This window comes from Misgurnus anguillicaudatus, chromosome 21 (assembly GCF_027580225.2).
Source record: "Misgurnus anguillicaudatus chromosome 21, ASM2758022v2, whole genome shotgun sequence".
In the NCBI taxonomy this organism is placed as follows: Eukaryota; Metazoa; Chordata; class Actinopteri; order Cypriniformes; family Cobitidae; genus Misgurnus; species Misgurnus anguillicaudatus.
In genome coordinates this window covers 33188294-33207607 of record NC_073357.2, presented here as the reverse complement: position 1 = coordinate 33207607, position 19314 = coordinate 33188294, and the positions used below count along the sequence as shown (strand labels likewise).

At 40.7% G+C, this 19314-nt stretch overlaps 1 protein-coding gene across 4 annotated transcripts in view; it reads right to left on the bottom strand.

Moving 5' to 3' along the window:
* Positions 1-19292, bottom strand: part of mettl15 (methyltransferase 15, mitochondrial 12S rRNA N4-cytidine) — an 80506-nt gene extending 61214 nt beyond the window's left edge. The window contains exons 1-2 of one of the 4 annotated variants that reach the window (XM_055203803.2): positions 19188-19292; positions 18059-18335 (exon numbers count right to left, since the gene is read on the bottom strand). In XM_055203803.2, the coding sequence (XP_055059778.2) occupies positions 18059-18328 (270 nt within the window). In that variant the 5' untranslated portion in view covers positions 18329-18335; positions 19188-19292. Of the gene's footprint in view, positions 1-18058; positions 18336-18414; positions 18563-18609; positions 18902-19187 lie in introns of those variants that run through there. The other 3 variants (XM_055203787.2, XM_055203794.2, XM_055203809.2) reach the window with 3 other exon arrangements.
* Between the last annotated feature and the right edge of the window lie 22 nt (positions 19293-19314).

The following is a 19314-nucleotide window of genomic DNA, read 5'->3' as shown; positions in this document are numbered from 1 at the left end:
ACCGGCTCCGCTGGGAGAAGCATTTACCTGAGATGAGCGGAGAGGAAGGAGCGCGGTGCATGTAGTAACATCATGTCACAATCACATGTAATAATACACCTAACTTTATCACTATGAATATAAACAAATAGGATGGCTTTTAGTACTCACTACTAAGCTATCATATCGATACTGGTAAAATATATTTTGTTTGATTCGGTAACAAACAAGCTAGTTATATTTGTAGACAAAGCTAAAAACAGGTTGCATTGATACACGTTTCTTCATTACCATCAGTTACACAGTGATGAAGGTGAATTTCGTGGAATATTCATAACATATACAGTGTTTTGCATGTAAGAGTTTCTGTGATGAAAGCATTGTTGACACTGATGAGGACTACACACCAGAGACAATACCGCTACCGCATCGTCGACTCGGGGAAAAGCCACGCTATATTAACTCTCGTTTGATTTCTTCGTTTATTCCTTTTTTGCCTTGTTTGCTTTGGCTGACTGCATATGCAGGTACTGTGAGTTCTGAATGCTCTTTCTCTGTGTACTTTTGCTCTTCCTAGAGTGCCTCGTGCACGTTCAAATCAATCGGATGTGCGCATGTGTAGGCAGATCCTGTAGCAACAGGGGTGGTAGCCATGGTCGCGAGAGAGAGTGACAGTCGTGCAAGCCAATCATTTGTTTCATCCCGAATGAAAATAATTAGCTGTGTTTAAAACAGCCATGAAAGGTCTACAGACACTCGAGTTTTATACTCTCTTTTTCAGAGTACTTACATTTTACTTATGTATTGGTATATAAAGACAGTTTAAACAAATTTGTAAAAAAAGTTTTTTAAATAATTCCTGCCTATCCTGCCTTTAACTAGCATATAGCGCTAACTCAACAGTCGCAGCTTTGTTTTTATCATTGTAACAACATTGTACTTAATTTAATATGTAATCTAATGTTGGGGCATACATCTCGACTGCAATGTCACCGTTTGTGTTAAGTTGAGATTGGCCTGTATTCCATGAGTCTTTTGCATGAATGAGGTTTTTATAAGCAAAGGAAACAATTGTGTTTAAGGTTCACAATATGTCATTACCATGTACAGAACTCTTATTATTTATCTATGTCTAGGTAACACAAATACAGTTTTTATTCTACGGCACTCTTAAGTGGAGTGGACAATGTCTGGAGTAACCGTCAGTCAGATGCATCAGGCAAAAGACAGAGCTTTAATTAAATCAGAAACAGCTTTCAATTAAGTTAGTCTAGGCCACGGCCGGGCAGGAAGGTTCTGTGTCAGGAAGCTGACTCATAAAGCACTAAAACTTTAGTTTTTTCCATCTTCTCTTTACCCCCCTCCCTTCAGAGGAAGAAGTTTCTATCGAATGAGATCTACCAGTGATTAGAAAGAGTGGTAAACGAAAACCAGAAGAAAAAAAAGGATAGGCCATCTGACCTTCTGTGAAGTTACAGCGCTTCCGGCCCTGGACACAACCCATGGTGCCTATTGACACCTGGCTCCCCAGCATGAGATCAATGGCGCTAGAAACACTGAGCAGGAAGTTGCTCAGCAAGCATCCTACTTTAACAGGCTATAGCCTTCATATCTTGAATACAGGTTTACTCTGATTTTGGGTTCTGTAACATACTAGAATTAGTATAGCAGGTGCACGTCACTTCAAAAGCTTCACTTGGGATAATGCTTGACATTGAGTTTGAAGGAGAGAGGATAACAATCGCAAACGCCTTCTTTGAGCTGCATGTCCACAAGCAAGAAAGTGTCTATCAAGGATTTGCAAGAGAACAAGGATTAGATAGACAGCATACTGATACAACTTTTTGAGTTACCCCTAACCCCAAACGCCTCTTTTCCATCTCACAATAACAGCACCTGCGTCGAATCCGATCATGTGCAGTGCCGGCACATCGTCGGCCAGACTTCTGTATAAAAATCGGGTGCAATAAATTACGGAAAATCATAATTCAAATAATGGCATGCCTGCGGTTTCTGAGCGTTCATGCAAACCCCAATCAAGGCCATGTTGCAGTGATGAGTCATCGCTCTATCCAGCTGTCCACGGGGCATACATCTGATTAGCAAGCCCACGCTCACCCGGTAGGCACAAATGTAAATATTGTAATAAAACCCTCAGTAATAACTTAGCTCCCGTGTCTTGGAGAGGCTTCACTTTATTTATTTTTCCCCACATTTCAGCAATATTGTTTGATGGAGACTGCATACTTAAATATCAGTTATTAAAGCAAGGTTTCAGGTGTGGGTTTTCAGAATCCATTCTTCAACTTCAGTTTTTTTTTAATCTCCCACGAGAAGCTACTTGCATCATTAGTGTAATTATCCTTCACATCATTGTTGAAGTTATTTAGCATCAAAGAAGTGGGTGTTTTGCTTCACCTACAGAGCGACACGCCACACTGTGACTAATCCAGAGTGATATTTACAGTTTATTTCTCCATTTTGCCAAACTAAGAATGGAAGCGAAAGAAAAAACGCAAGTGACACGCAAAATGCAATTGCCGTATAAGTAGCGCATCAGAACAATATATTTTCAACTATACATCTTAATAGGAAGCATAAATATTGACCAACGGCCATATTGCCCCTTGGGGATTCAACGGGTGTGTTGCCGTGGTGACGGAGAACGCTTGAGGGCCTCAGATGAGCTCCCACTAAGAAGCTGTCCCCTCTGTGCCAGCTTAGCCACCTGGTATGGCCATGATACATTTGGCTAATGATGTCACGGACTCTCTTTCATGCCGCACCCCCACCACCGTGGCACAATTGTCTATTCATGAGAGTAATGAGAAGTCAGGCAGAGGGAGAGACAGACAGAGAGAGACTTTGCTCATGGCCACTGATAACCCCAGACTAAACTTGCAACCTTACGAGGCTTGGGCTTAATATCTGGCCGTCAATCAGCTCTGCCATCCCTTGCCGGAGTGTTTAATTACAGAGATCAATTATTCACCAGCCTCGTCTTTCAGTGGGCCACGCTCCTCGAAAAATACTGCCAGAGGCTGAGGGAGGAGGCAACGGCTTGCCAGGATGGACCAGAATTATCCATAGCACAACATCTCCACCAGGGGAATGCTGTCTGCGCCTTACCCAAGCGCGTGGACCTATTTGCCATGCATGACCAGTGTGAGTCTAACATTACATTAAAATTTAAAATTGAGATCCACTGCCCGCCTTGTCGGCTCTTGTCAATGTGTTTACATCATGGCTTGTTGATAAATTCGACTTCTTCGTCATCAACAATTGTTGTCAAGGGCTCCGTCGGCCGCTCCGTTCATTATTATTTTACACAAAGTGCTTTAGATGCAACTGTTAATGCTCAGTGCCAGCTGTTGCGATGACATGAAATAGTTTAGAACACAAAACTAAAATGGTGATTCAGTCTTTTGGGATCAAGTATAACCATGCTTAAAAGATCTTCATATGGGTGGCTCAGAGCAATAACATATTAGGAAAGAAGACAACAAAGCCATTCCACCTTAGCACACGAGGAGATGAGAGCAGTGGCCATAAGGTCTATCTTGTTAGGGTGTTGCTTATCACAAAACCCCATTTTTTACTCGAATCTAAGAGCTTACTCGTTTACCTGGAGCCAATTCTCAATCATTGTAAGACAAACTGTTCAACTGACCCCAGATCAGCCCAAAAGGTAACGTCAGCCAATTCCGGAGTCCTCCCCCGATCTACAGACTGACAGCTCATTAATCTCTCTTTTGGCCGCAATCCCTCCTCCCTGGCGACAGCGCCTGAGCCAGAGCAGAGGATTCCCCAGCGCCTGGCTGTGTCCATCCCTGCTGGTCCACCTGCCTGGATCAAACACTCTCCACGGGGAGGGGACAAGGCAGTAAAGACCAGAAAGTGGGCGTCAGGGAATCCAACAAGCAATAAAACAGAACAAATCACTTCCTGTCAGGGTGTGTCTTTACTGAGTGGGCGTGCAAATGTGTGTAACCAGGCGCTAAGAGCAGGGCCACTAAATGAGACAGGACATTAATAAAGAAGTGGCTGGCTCGATTGTCTGTGGGCAGGCTCCAGGGGAAAGCCAACACAGAAGAATCTATCACATGAGACTGGCTTGGTCGTGGGTGGACCATCACTGAATAAAAAGGTCTTGTGGTGAGATCTGACACTGGGCCCACTAGATCTTAGTGTATAAATCACATAGCCAATAAAGCATGCTTCTTTACGGATAAAGAAAATGAAGGGGAAACTACACCGTCAACAAAAAGGTTATTAACAGTAGTTTATTAGAACATCTTTAAAACTTCTAATCCCATGATGTACACAGATATATAGAGAAGATATACAAAAGATATACAGATTGGATTGAGAAGGATGGGGTGAAGTTTAAAAGTAATGTAAATGTGATGCAGTTTGGTCTTTTACGTTCCAATACATTCATGTACATTAATTTAAAAGTAACAAAGCTTTTTGTATTTTATTTCATCGAAATACTGTAAACACTATTGCTGTTTGGTACTTAAAAAAAAATGCTATTGTTTGAGTATCCAGGCATGCCCACGTGGATTCAACCTATACCATACATTTCTGGTAAACCTCAGTTGTCATTATAGGTACTCGTATGATTAACTCACTAAAGTGAGTAATACTCATTTAAAATCAAATACCAAGCCTAATTCTAACCCTATGCTGCCTTTAAGACTTTGGAGTTCAGTGTTCAAATGTGCCATAAATAATTTCCGTTAATAAGATTTATAACAAATTGATTGTAAAGGGACAGTTCGGTACCTAAACGTTTGTGTGTTTGTAAAAAAAATATACGGCTGCCCTTCTGACCTTTCCAATTGGCTCTATATTGCGAAAGACAGCAAGAGCATTATTACAGGAGGGTCACATCTGGTTTTGAGATTGGCCTGAAATGGCAAGGAATGAAAACGCTGAACCTGTGAACTTCCTCATATCAATCTGTTACACTCAGTTAAGCACTACGTGCACTTGAAGATTGGGACAGAAAAGAGAAGGCAGAAAATGAAATGAAGTCAAAATGAAATCAGTCACACTTCATTTTTCAGTTAGTGCAAACTACCATCTTCCCCAGCGCACATACGTACGTAAAAACAAATCCAATTGAATGAAACGTTTAAACCAATTTCGACTAATCTCCAAGCATAAGGTAGCAACGCATGCATAGGTACCTGTTGAAACGGGTCATGCACAGTGCAGTGTAACAAACAGAGTGGATGGGGTTGTAGGTCTGTTACGACCAAGCATCCAGGATCTTATGTGGAAATTCCCAGTCCCCCTTCCCTTAAGCTTGGAATTCATATTATTACGCATGGTCGAACGCACAGCCTTGCATAGCATAATTTATTTGACTCGTGCATGTACACAGACGTTCAACACAAGCACGTTGCGACAAAATGCAATACCTCTCGTGGCCTACACAGGGCTCTAGACTCATCCTTTTTACTGGTCGCACCGACTTCTCAGCTGGTCGCACCGACTCCTCAGCTGGTCGCACCGACTCCTCAGCTGGTCACACCGACTTACAATTTAGTCACACCCATTTTTTATATTAATCATAATGATCTTGCACGTTTATGTTACAGTATGCAAGTTTGCATTGATGTAAAAATTAAGGGGCTGATCACACCAAAAGCGTTTATGGCAGTTGCAGGCGCCTTTTTTGAATGATATTTTATGGGCAGGGAGCGTTTGCGCGCTGTTTATGTGCGCGAGCGCCTCTCGGTTTTTGCCGCCAACCGCAGCAGGCCCTTTTGAAGGAGTGCTGAGAGCGGAGAAGCGCCCGACGTCGTTCGCGTCTTTCCATTGTCCAATCGAATGAGTGTAGGCGGGCCTTACGTTGTGGTGAGGGAAGTTTACAGTTGCTTTGAAGAACCGGACTCCACTCGCTCACTCTCTCCTGCGTGTTTGTGCACCTCTCACCCTCAAACAAGGTCAGAGCAAGCGCCCTCTTTTTAAAGTTTCTGCTAATATGACAGTTAACAGCAAAAGAGCGCTCACGCTTCAATATTTGATTGACAAGACAGCTGACTCTGTGGTTGCCTAGCAATATAAAAAGACGCGTTGCACTGCTCTCTTTTTTTTTAAAGGCAGTGCGTTGCGCCTTGCGTTAAATAGAGACGCGTTCTCTATGAATGGTAATGTCCAATATGACATGAACCAGTGCTGCCTGGTAGAGTAATCATTTAAATAAGAAATTATTTGTACTGCGTAAGTGTCGAACCCAGTCAACTGTGCTTATGCCCGGTTAAGTATACTTTGAAAGCTGTGTGGACATGTGCGTGCACCTTATTAAGGTTTCCTTCTATAAAGTAAACTGACAAGCAGCCTTAGTTATAATAGCAGGGTACTGACTTATTTACATATTAGGTTTATATCAGTGGATTATGAACACAAACACTCTCTCATCTGATTTCAATATCCATGGCTCAATGTCCAGCTCCTTTCGTCTCATCATCATCAACATCTTCGTTTCATTCATCTAATTTCCTGCTCTTCCAGCTGTTGCTGTGTCATCTTTCATATAAATTGCAAGAACTCCCAAGAAGACAAACTGAAAGCTTTACGTTCGCTTTTCTCTGTAAAACAGACAAAACAATAAAGCAGCACATCTGTGATGTTTTCTATAATTTGCCTATAATTGGTCTGTAAATATTATTATAAAACGGTTAGTTCCAATCCTTGATTCTGATTGGTCAATAGGTGTGCTTTATTCACGATAAAACACAGCTATGACCGCTTCTCCCAACGGTTCTGTTTATCACTGCGCTCTTAGCAACCACACATATCAGTTTGTTGTTTTTATTTGAGCTTTCATGCATATTACACATTGGAACACATTTTTGTTCATGGTAAGGGACTTTTTTCTAGCGGAATGAATGCTTTTATTGTTTTAACTTCATGAAAGTTTACTTTAATATAATGTGATAACCGTTTAATAAAAGCAATAAGTATACTTGAGGCAGGTGCTGTATCGTGAATAAGTAATAGAAGCCTCTCGTACCTTATTGCTTACATACAGTATACCTAAGGTTTGCTAAATACATATAAAAGTTAAATTAAATTAAACTCCAAAATACCAGAAAACATGTTTAGGAATACAGTTTTACTATAATAAAACAACAGTTACTTTTCCTAAAGACTGACTGAAAAAATTTGCACCGAGATAACAAATATAACACCCAGACACTTATGCAATATTTTGCATAATGTTTTAAGTGTTTTGTATGTAAAAGTTATGTAGCAAACACGTTAACAAAGGGACGATGATCCAACACACCATCTATCATTTCTCAGCACTGTTGTCCATTGTTTGTTTTGAACACTTTTTACTGTGCCCGCAACTTTTTAAACTTCTCCTGAACTGGTACCGTAATGCACAAGATCCGCCAATATATTTTAACGCGTCTTTGTTTCTACAGATGTTGAGCATTTTCTTCAGTTTAAATTAAGAAAATAGGAGGTATACTCTAAAAATGTCTGGGTTATTTTTAACCCATAATGGGTAAATATTGGACAGAACACATGTTGGGTTTAAAATTACTCAATCTAGGGTTGTTGTTATGCAACAATTGGTTATAATAACCCAGCACTGGGTCAATTTCAACCCAGCAGTGTGTTCTAGTATTTACCCAGCATGGCTTAAAAATAACCCAGCCATTTTTAAAGTGTACTTCTATTGATCAGATAGATAAAGGTGAAACACGCATCTTGGCAGACTTAAATAGACTCCTCTAGCCCCGACTAGCCTGCTCTGGCCCAAGGTATTCAGCGGGATAGAAAAGTCTGGCCTTTGGCCCTGAGGAAGCCACGACAACGCACAAAAAGGCCTCAAAAATGAAAGTGGAAAATATCTTTGTTTATATCGCTGTTCTTCAAAGTAAAAAAACTCAGAAACTACAGGTATAGGACAACATGAGGGCGAGTAAATCATGCTAGAATTGTCATTTTTGGGTGAACTATCCTTTAAAAGGGAACATTTCACAAGACTTTTTTAAGATGTAAAATAAATCTTTGGTGTCCCCAAAGTACATATGTGAAGTTTTATCTCAAAATAACATATAAATAATTTATTATGGCATGTTAAAATTGACACTTTGCAGGTGCGTGCCAAAAGGTGTCCTGCAAATGAGCTGATGAAATTCAAACACTGATCACAATGATGCTGGTTTGTTGAAATTGAAACTCAATTGTGCTGTCAATAATTCTCTCTCTCTCTCTCTCTCTCTCTCTCTCTCTCTCTCTCTCTCTCTCTCTCTCTCTCTCTCTCTCTCTCTCTCTCTCTCTCACTCACTCACTCACTCACTCACTCGCCGTGGTTGGATAGTGCAGATTAAGGGGTGGTATTTTTATAATAAAATCCCCTTCTGACATCATAAGGGGAGCCAAATTTCAATTACCTAATTTTTCATGTGCTTGCATAGAATGATTTTCCAAAACATAAGTTACTGGGTTGTTCTTTTTCACATTTTCTAAGCTGAAAGTTGAAGAAGGTGAAAAGCTCCGCTCGTCAATATCACTACTCATACGGCTGTCCAATCACAGTGTACGAGGGCTGGGGCATTACCACAGCAACCAACAGGCTCACAGCTAAAGTATCACAGCTACCAAAGCGCTCAGCTGAAGAAAGCTGTCACTCACAAAAAACAGCTGGCATTTGGCGTTGTCCAGGCGTTTTCAGCCGCGTTTAAAAGTTTGGTGTGCACAACCCCTCATGGGAAAAATCAGATTTCCATGGTATGTCCCCTTTAAGGTGAATAGAATATCCAATTGTACCAAATGTAATTTTTTCAAGGCTAATGAGGCGGCTAATGAGGCTGCTTTTGTTTGGGTAATAGATGGGTGAGGTGATGAAGGCCAGAATGAGAAAGAACTAACATAGAATTTCCTCTCTCTGTCAATACTTTCTGAAAGACACAAAACAAGTGAGATCTCTGGACACTCTCTGGCACTTATATGTCTATCAGGAAAATATTGAGAGACAGCAACAGTGGGATTTGAAAAGTCAAAAACTAACATGAGAAAATGATTTTTAACACGCATAAACGATAATTATTGCACAGCTGCCGAGAATACTTGATTCTGATTTGTCAGTTGTGACACTGCGAGGTTATTCTCTGACAACAACCGCCAAAACTGATAACCACTAACCAGTGTTGTGTGTAACTAGTTACAAAGTAAATTTTTCCCTGAAAAAGTAAAGTAAGGGATGATTATTTTTTCAGTAATTTAATCACAGTTACTTCTGATGTACTTGAACTAAATATTGTGTATGGACTGTAGTATATATAATACAACCATTATATATAATACAGTAGTGGATTTAACTTCAAGTGGCGGTTTCCCGGATAGGCATTAGACTAGTCCTAGACTAAAATAAACGTAAGAGCTGTCCAAACTGAAAACAACTTGGACTGACATATTTTAAAATACACCAGTGCCCATTGTTTTACCTCAAAATGCAGGGCAGTTATGTTTTTAGTAAAGCATGTTTGTTAAAACTAGCTATTGTCACGGTGATCCGTGTCATGTTTTGTTTGTCTCTCCGATTACGTCACCTGGACATTCACGGACTGATTCATCACACCTGTTCCCTGTTAAGTGTTGTGTATTTATACTACTGTCTGTTTCTCACCTGTCGCCGGATCATTGTCATTGTCATTACTACCCTGTCTGTTCCCCGTGTCACATTTTGGATGTTCCTGTGTTGCTGTTTTACTCCTCGTGTTTTGTTTCTGTTCATTTTATATTAAATGTTATTTATTTCATGGTGAACCCTGCACTTGCGTCCTGATTCCTGGTTCCCAGTCGTGACAGAATGATCCGGCCAGACTGGACGCAGCGGGTTCACGGAGGGCGGCTCCCCCAGGAGTTTCGTCGAGGGGGAGTAGTGACATCGGGGTTCATTCCCCATCAGCCCCGATGTCTCTTGGGGACCACCGTGAGCGATCGCTCGCTCCTGCGAGCATGCGGGAGGAGGATCGGCCCAGGCGGTCCCCCAACGGTTGAGTGGTCGTCGACGGTCCCTCGGAGAACCACCATCCTGCTCGCAGGGGGATCCGGAACGGACCACGCCCGATCATTTCCCCGGGGTGGCTAACGTGAGAGGGTCTCCGTTTCCGCGAGGGGATGGGAGATGACTTCCGGGGGCAGCTGATCGTCGGCGATTCCCAGGAGGGGGGTAATTCGTCTGCCTCGGTTCTCGGAGCGATCGCTCCGGTTCTCCTGGCGCAGTCCGGCCTACCATTCCTGTTGGTCTCATCCCGGCGGCTGCCGGCTTCGCCAGGGTCCCCAAGCCCTCCACCCCTCCCTTGGACTCATGCTTCCAGACTTTTGTGTTTGTTTTGTTTAGGTGAGTGTCTGGTAGCCACTCTTAGAGGGAGGGGTCATGTCACGGTGATCCGTGTCATGTTTTGTTTGTCTCTCCGATTACGTCACCTGGACATTCACGGACTGATTCATCACACCTGTTCCCTGTTAAGTGTTGTGTATTTATACTGCTGTCTGTTTCTCACCTGTCGCCGGATCATTGTCATTGTCATTACTACCCTGTCTGTTCCCCGTGTCACATTTTGGATGTTCCTGTGTTGCTGTTTTACTCCTCGTGTTTTGTTTCTGTTCATTTTATATTAAATGTTATTTATTTCATGGTGAACCCTGCACTTGCGTCCTGATTCCTGTTTCCCAGTCGTGACAGCTATATTTCATAATTAAACTAAGGCCAAGTCCTGGTTTAAGCTAATCACTGTCCGGAAAACCACCCCCAAAAGGTTAAAATGCATGTTTTTATGTATCCTTCTCACTTTAAATACTTTGGTGAGCTAATAAGAATAATGGTAACACTCTAGTGTAGTTTATCAATTCTTACTATTAACTGGTTGGTTATTAGAGATTAATATTACTGATATATTGGCTGTTTATTAATACTTACGTATTTAAAGCTCATATTAAAGTCTGATTCTGCAAAACCTTATTTTACATCCTTATTCCTACACTCTAAAAAACCAAACGGTGCTATATAGAACCAAAACTGTTGCTTTGGATCGTAATCATAGAAGAACCGTTTTTAGTGCCATATAGCACCGGTGAAACACCAGTGAAGCACCTGTGTAGAACCATACAGGGGCCATTTAGAACCACTATAGCACCAAATTTGGTTCTACATAGCACTATATGGTTCTACACAGGTGCTTCACTGGTGCTTCACCGGTGCTATATGGCACTAAAAACGGTTCTTCTATGATTACGAGCAAAGAACCACTTTTGGTGCTATATAGCACCGTTTGTTTTTAGAGTGTACCCAATTCCTACCAATACGTAAACTTAACAACTTTACTAATTATTAAAGGTGCTCTAAGCGAATTCACACATTTTCACCATAAAACATTTTTTGTTACATACAGCAAACATCTCCTCACTATCTGCTTGCTGTCTGTCCGCTGATCAAACTGTAAAAAAGGCGATCTCTGTAGACAGCCCAGACGGTAGGGGCGGGCGAGAGAGTCTTCATTCGTCATGTAATGAGTCATTTAACCATATACCGACTTACGAAGATGATTTATTAACATAAAAATGCTGCCTTGTGTCCCTTTAACGTCACACGTGATGGCTAATTTTATAGTTATTTAAGAAAATGAAGTACCAACGCGCATTTCTAACGTTCAAAATAACCCCTTAGAGAAAAGTGATGCGCATTTATTAGGAGAATAGAGGTTTGATCGTCCGTCAATCTAAAGTGTTTCCAGTTTGAATTACTTTCAGGTTTTATACATGCGGCACTTTACAGTCTGTTATTTGTGATGTTTCCTTGTACACAAATCCGCCGTCTGTTGAGCTGCGTGCGTTGATTTGTTTACACTGTTAGATTTTGTAAATTGTAACTATAACAACCGCTTCTCCATTTCTGTGTTTTGGCAGAGACTACCGTAAAATACTTAGTATAAACACTTAGGTAAGGGTGATAGTTAAGACCTTTGTTGCAACACTCTTAAAGAAATCCCTTACCTCAGGGATTTTTTCTCCCTCAGGGAAACCCTCACTTAAGGAGTTTCATGCAACCGGACACAGACCGTTTTTCACCCAATGAAAACAGCGGTCTACAGATGAACACGTTATATTGTGCACTGTAAACACAATCAAAGCACATGGGAAGAATGGGACATTAAAATGTGTTTTTGCTTCAAATTCAAAAGTTGTCATTTTTTTAATGAATGGCACAATGAATCATCTATTTTTAATGTTCTATACTGTTGTCTGTGTTCTATACTTATTTCTGTGCTGAATGCACTCCCTCAGGTTTTATTTATTTTTTTTACTATGGCCTTGTATGAAATCATAAAGTGTGGAAGTCCTTGCACTTCTCCCAGAATGAGAGCAAGAGCAGGCCCATAAACATGCTTCATTCGGGTTATGGAAGTCCTTGGCTCGGCAGAGTTGTTGTTTCGTTTTTAGATAACAAAATCAACAATGTCACCAAATAAGTATGCTTTGGGTTTTAAAGGAAACATAACCTCTGTCATCTTCCCGAAGAACCCAGCATTGAGGGAACAGTGGATGCAGTTAAAAGATGAGTCAGAACCACAGGTTGTAAGTAAAACTGCATAAAACATCTGTTTTTTGTTGGCAATCTGCGCTTACGTGGACATAAAGTGAAAGTGACATAAAGCACAATGTATGGTTACCTGTAATTAGAATGTGACCTCTGCATTAACCCATTCAGTGAGTCGTAACACACACACATCCAGAGCAGTGGGCAGCTATCACTGCAGTGCCCGAGGAGGAATGGGGGACCGGTGCCTTGCTCAAGGGCACCTCAGTTGCAACCTGCCGGCCATGAGTCTCGAACCGGCAACACTCAGGTTACAAGCCTGACTGTCTACACAAGCGTACAGTGAATCAAAAGTTATCTAGGGGCAATACGATGATGTATTGAGTGTGTTGCAGGCTCATGACTCGTTGTGCCACAGTAACCACACACCTGCATTCATCTCTTATATAAATCAGATAAAACGAAAGACTCGTTGGTGATATGAAGGATGCAGTAATACTCTAAAGGTACTAAAGATTAACATGACATTGGCTGTGTTATTAGAGATTACTTGAAATACCTTTAGTGAAAACGATTATAGAGCTCAACATAAAGGACTGGTTTGAGAGAACAGTATTGATCAGGCCAGTGCTTTGACCTTAGTCACTAAAATATATTTTGTGCCTGTGGCCGTTTGACTGTATATATTCTGATGCAAAGATATCATTGTGAGACACTTTAATTGGCGCCAATGTTAACTTCTCCACAATGTCAATGTCGTCCTACCTTATTGGTTGTTGTAGACAGTTGCGTGTGTTGCGTGTTAGGTCAGCTGGTAGAGCAAAAAGACCTTAAGATGGCGGTAGCACCGGTGCCCGCTAATTATGAAGACAAACAAAAATGTAATTATTTATAATGTACTTGGGTAAAACACGACGAAAGAAACAATGCATTGTTTGCAGTTTGCCGTTAGTTTCCAGGAAACGCAGACAAGTCGGGAGCCTTTTTCGTTGGTACGTAAAGAAAAAACTTAAAGCTCATGAGAAAAGCTGACAGCACATAGCGCGCATGGTGCTTAAAGGGATTGCTGATAGCCCTTCAGCTGGTCCACTGAATGTAATGGTGAGACGTATGAATGAAGAGAATTTTAAGCGCATCGAGAGACATATCAACACACTGTATTAGTAGCACAGTTTTATTTATATTGGCTCGTTAACTTCCTTACAACAAGATGCCTTTAATATGAGTTCTCCATTTCTGTGTAATTCTGATATACCTGGAACTATTGAACCTAAAGAGAGCATTGTGAAATTTCAGAATTTATATGTAAAATTGCCAATTGTCTTAACAAATGATGAATAAAATGTATATGTATACAACTATACACTCACCTAAAGCATTATTAGGAACACTATACTAATACTGTGTTTGACTCCCTTTCGCCTTCAGAACTGCCTTAATTCTATGTGGCATTGATTCAACAAAGTGCTGAAAGCATTCTTTAGAAATGTTGCCCCATATTGATAGGATAGCATCTTGCAGTTGAAGGAGATTTGTGGGATGCACATCCAGGGCACCAAACTCCCATTCCACCACATCCCAAAGATGCTCTATTGGGTTGAGATCTGGTGACTGTGGGGGCCATTTTAGTACAGTGAACTCATGTTCAAGAAATCAACTCTTGTCATGTTCAAGAAACCAACTGAAATGATTCGAGCTTTGTGACATGGTGCATTATCCTGCTGGAAGTAGCCATCAGAAGATGGGTACATGGTGGTCATAAAGGAAGAGACATGGTCAGAAACAATGCTCAGGTAGGCCGTGGCATTTAAACGATGCCCAATTGGCACTAATGGGCCTTGTGCCAAGAAAACATCCCCCACACCATTACACCACCACCACCAGCCTGCACAGTAGTAACAAGTCATGATGGATCCATGTTCTCATTCTGTTTACACCAAATTCTGACTCTGCCATCTAAATGTCTCAACAGAAATCGAGACTCATCAGACAAGGAAACATTTTTCCAGTCTTCAACTGTCCAATTTTGCGAGCTCGTGCAATTTGTAGCCTCTTTTTCCTATTTGTAGTGGACATGAGTGGTACCCGGTGAGGTCTTCTGCTGTTGTAGCCCATTCGCCTCAAGGTTGTGCGTGTTGTGGCTTCACAAATGCTTTGCTGCATACCTCGGTTGTAACAAGTGGTTATTTCAGTCAAAGTTGCTCTTCTGTCAGCTTGAATCAGTCGGCCCATTCTCCTCTGACCTCTAGAATCAACAAGACATTTTCGTCCACAGCACTGCCAACTACCAACTACGGCTCTGTGCAGTTAGTGTCGCGCCATCTGAAAGCAGCTGTTGGTGATTTAATACCAATCAAGGAACCGGCATTACTGACGTGCAACCCTACCCTAAATGCATTGAAGCAACTGCCATGTGATTGGTTGATTAGATAAATGCATTAATGAGAAATTGAACAGGTGTTCCTAATAATCCTTTAGGTGACTGTATTTAACTTTTGAATTATTATTTCAAATATGTGACACTAAACTTTTTTTTGGTGGGGCCAGTGAAAATTTTGTCAGGGCAATTTAAAAAAAACTTAACCACTGGCCCAATTGGGCCAGTATAAAAAATTATTTGTGTTGAGCCCTGGCTTAGGAAGAATGTTTATCGTTTCCCAATGTTCAAAAACCCTTTTACGCCTAAAACTGGTCACTGCTGCACTCTCAGAGCACGTACTAAAGTAAAGTAGTACTGTATATGGTATTCACTAATTAGATTTCATGCTCAAACTCTCCAAAATGCCACTGGTTAACATTTAATACAGTTTTGTTATTGCTCTGGGTGGTAAGCTAAATATGGTTTACCTTCCCGCAACTGTTTCAACAGTTCCCATGGCAATGGAAAACTTAGCGTGGGCCTCCACACATGTTGGTGACACCTGTGAGCGAATTGTAAAAAGAACCGTGCAACCACAATCTGTATTTAAATAATGCAGTCTCAGGTATTGAAAGGTTGAGTATCAGTTGTGCACTGAGAGCAGGGAGGAAAACAACTTTGAAATTGGTTATCGTATTATATTGGATATATAGCAAGCAAAACCTTGACAAATACATCAAGGATCAAGCCTGTATGCTAACAGAACATTAAAGGGCAATCCCACTTATGAGGCAATTTTGATGGATTGTCAGTGAAACCCCTACTTTGCAGCTATCGTGCCGGGTGGGAGGGGGACATGTGAAAGCCCTTCACCTGTGCCGCTATCAATTCCTGGATAACTGCGTAGGATGTGGCGGCCAGCTGAAAGCCTACATTTACCCACTTTGGTGTAATTGCAGCGTTTACTCTTTGATTGCCTAAGAGCTCCATTCAAACTCACCCCTGCCTCGTCTGACGAGAGCTTCTGCAGTACGGTTGATTGCTGTTCAATGGCAGATCAAAATATTAGAGTGATCCCTCTGAGCAGTCACAGTAAGTGTTTGTCTTACAGTTATTATTATGCTGTCTGTCAGCATAATAATAATGGAGGCTAAATTGTTCAATGGGGAAAAAATAGCTGGTTCATGCCCCCATTATAATTATCAATCTGCTAGTTGTTTTCTGGATTTTGATACAGTCAGAATCCCTCAAGCTACAAAACAGATCTTATGATAAGGCCTTTTAACTAAAATCAACCTTGTATGTATTATATACTTAAGAATAATTTATTTACTAATCTTCTTCATCAGTTTACTGTTATGGGCTGAGCCTACGTTTATAACGCTTTTGTATTTACAAGGAAAACTCTGGTCTATACCCTCATGTATTCTCTACAAGTTACAGCCAACAAAGTAAACTCTACATACAAAACATCTGTGAAATACATTCCTTACCGAACCAAAATCTGTGTCATAATTTCATATTTGATTATCTGGTTAAATGCAAGTTTTGGCAGGCTCTCTCTGCACCAGTTGGCCCATGGGCGTATAGTGAAGTTAAGAGGTGCAAACCTTAGTCAGGAGTGGTGCGGTACTTTGGCGCCCCACGTTCTGCCAACAAACCAACAGTGGTGCCATCACTGACTCAGAGTCACTGACCCGGAGCCCCCACCTGCATGAGCAACGCTTTGAGCTATAGGACCCAGCGATGCCCATCTCAAGCTGCCCACTAGAGCAGAAGGCCCTTTGACTCACACCCATCTGGCCTGCTAGCACGTTAGAGTACGCCAAGGTCTGTGAGCACACTGCTAACTTCCCTACCCTTCCCAAGAGGGGACAGTTAACAAATCGGGAGTCCTAAAAGTTTTGGTGACAAGCAACTTTTTCGTCAAGACGGCATGTGGTTAACAGAGGCAATGACAAGTCAACATTCCGCCTCCGGGTTTTCCCACATACATACACAAATACACAAACACAGAAGTTCAATGTTGCACCCTGTGTAGGAGTTTTAAAGGATACACGTTATGGTCTTCATTAATTATTTCCATCAAGTCGATGAGAATTGTTCAACAATCTATTTAACTTTTGCAATGTTTCGTATTTTAGAATAAAACTTTCATACCAGTGAGCCAGACTGAAAGACTGCTAAAACAATGCCTAAATAGCTATTTGCCTTTCAGTTAACATTATCCAAAAAGTCTTTGTGAGGTGACATCACACTCGCCAAAATCGAAATGCATTGTGGATCTAGCCGCCATTCGTAATGTATCAAAAGCAGGGCGTACCATAGCGGTGCTTCTGGTTTATTGTGTTAGCACTGGTTTGCTCCATTGATGATGCAACCAATAAAACAAATATATGACAAGGGGGTAGGATTAGATTATTAAATTCTTCTTACGTGTCCAAAGTAAACAAAACAGTCCTTAAACAAGTACTTATAATATATAGTATAACATGCCATTATTATACAGGTACCTTACCTTTGATATTACTACAGTGTTGTAACAGTCCTTTACTCGAAATGTAAATAAATCCTGTAAATCCTTTGGTGTAATGTCCATGGACTTTAAGAGATTTACAGTTTTTACATTTTTCACAAGAATATGCACTTATGCAATAAACAAGGTAGTTGACAACATGCAAATATGAGGTTGGAGGCAGCAATGCGGGTCAGCACTTTAACTTATTGCAGTCAGCTCGTATGGATCAATAATCTGAATGGTCGGATAAAATGATCGAACAAAATATGGAAATGATGCAAATATTAATTTCATGTTATTTTTAAGTTATGTAAGCTATAAATATAAAAAATCTACAACCATTTTTTTTTGCGTGAATAGATTTACCAACTTGATAAAAAAACAAATAAAAATGTATCAGTGTACTGTTGCAAATCAATAAAACACATCAACTACTCCAAATGGTCACTAGTGGTAATAAACCTCTAATATATCCAAATGATTAAAAACCTGGAAAATTTGTGTCACTCCTTCAAAAGTCAGACTGTATTGATGCAAACAATTCAAATGTCAATTCGCAAAATGCAGTCAGAGCAGAGATTTAATAATCACAATAATATTCAAAACTTTTCAAGGCAGATGAATGACTGACCTGCCCTGGTTGGATGTCCAAACACTGCAGCACTTCTTTGACCATAACAGGTGTGTGAAGGCTTTTCTCATTCTGAGTTGGTATCTCCACATTTTTGAGATCAGCAACAAGGCTTGGAGGCACTGAGCCAGTATAGGGTCTCCAAGAATACCACAACCTCCTCCAAACTTGCCTGAGCATTCTGTAGCTGTGGTCACGATCAACACCTTTCCATGACCTCAAAGTCAGTCTGCGGAATGCCAAAGTCAAAGGACTACAAAATAGAAGCATCTTGGTCCTGCACAGAATAAGATATAACATTTATGTTAATACATTTTAAAGCCAGCAGATATATTTTAGATATGGCATCTGTTTACCTACTGAAGACGACAAAGGTTTTACTTTGACTTTGCACAGAACTTACTATGGTACACAACTCATAAGGTCTGTGTAAAATAAACTACTGCAATATATAAAATATATATATAGCGTTGTTTAACGTGCTGGGCTGGGTTAGGGATGTATGCGGATCGATGTTAAATAAGGACGATAAAACATGATTTATAACTTGCATTTCTTTGCTGTCCTCCCTGTCAGCACGTGACGTATTTCAAGGTACGGGTCTGCGAAAACACAGCAGCATATCGATGCTGAATGTTAAAACAGTTCGGAAGCACAACAACACTGTAACTTACAATGAACAGCGACAAATCAGTGTAGCATGTTGTGAGTTAATGGTTTATCGTTATGCTCTTAAAAAAGATATTTGTTCATTCATTTAATGTTGCGATGGCATTGTAAACAGGCACTGGTGAAGACATGAGACATGAGTGCAGCCGCAAGGGTTTCCCGGAAGAAATAGGAAATGACGATTTTGTGTTCCTTCTGTTTCACAACAAGTTTCAGTTATTATATGCCAGTTAGAAATATCAATAAAACATGAATTAGCAATTTAGACAATTTTCGCTAACAATATTTTACAAATGTAAAATATGATGTGCAATGAACTGACATTCTGTTCGGTTGATTCCTAGTAGAATTATAACAATCACTATGTATGTCACACGATATGTATACATTATGATTTAAGCAGCATATAATTAAAATATGCGAATATTTTAAGCTTTCCATCGTGAATAAAAGTCTTTACCAATAGGTCTTTGACTTCTTTTTGCGCTGCGCAGACGGTTTGGCACATGATATTAAAGTACTGCGAGAGCGTTTAAAAGGCACAGCTTTCAAGTCGCTCTCGCGGTATTTACGTCATACACTGATCT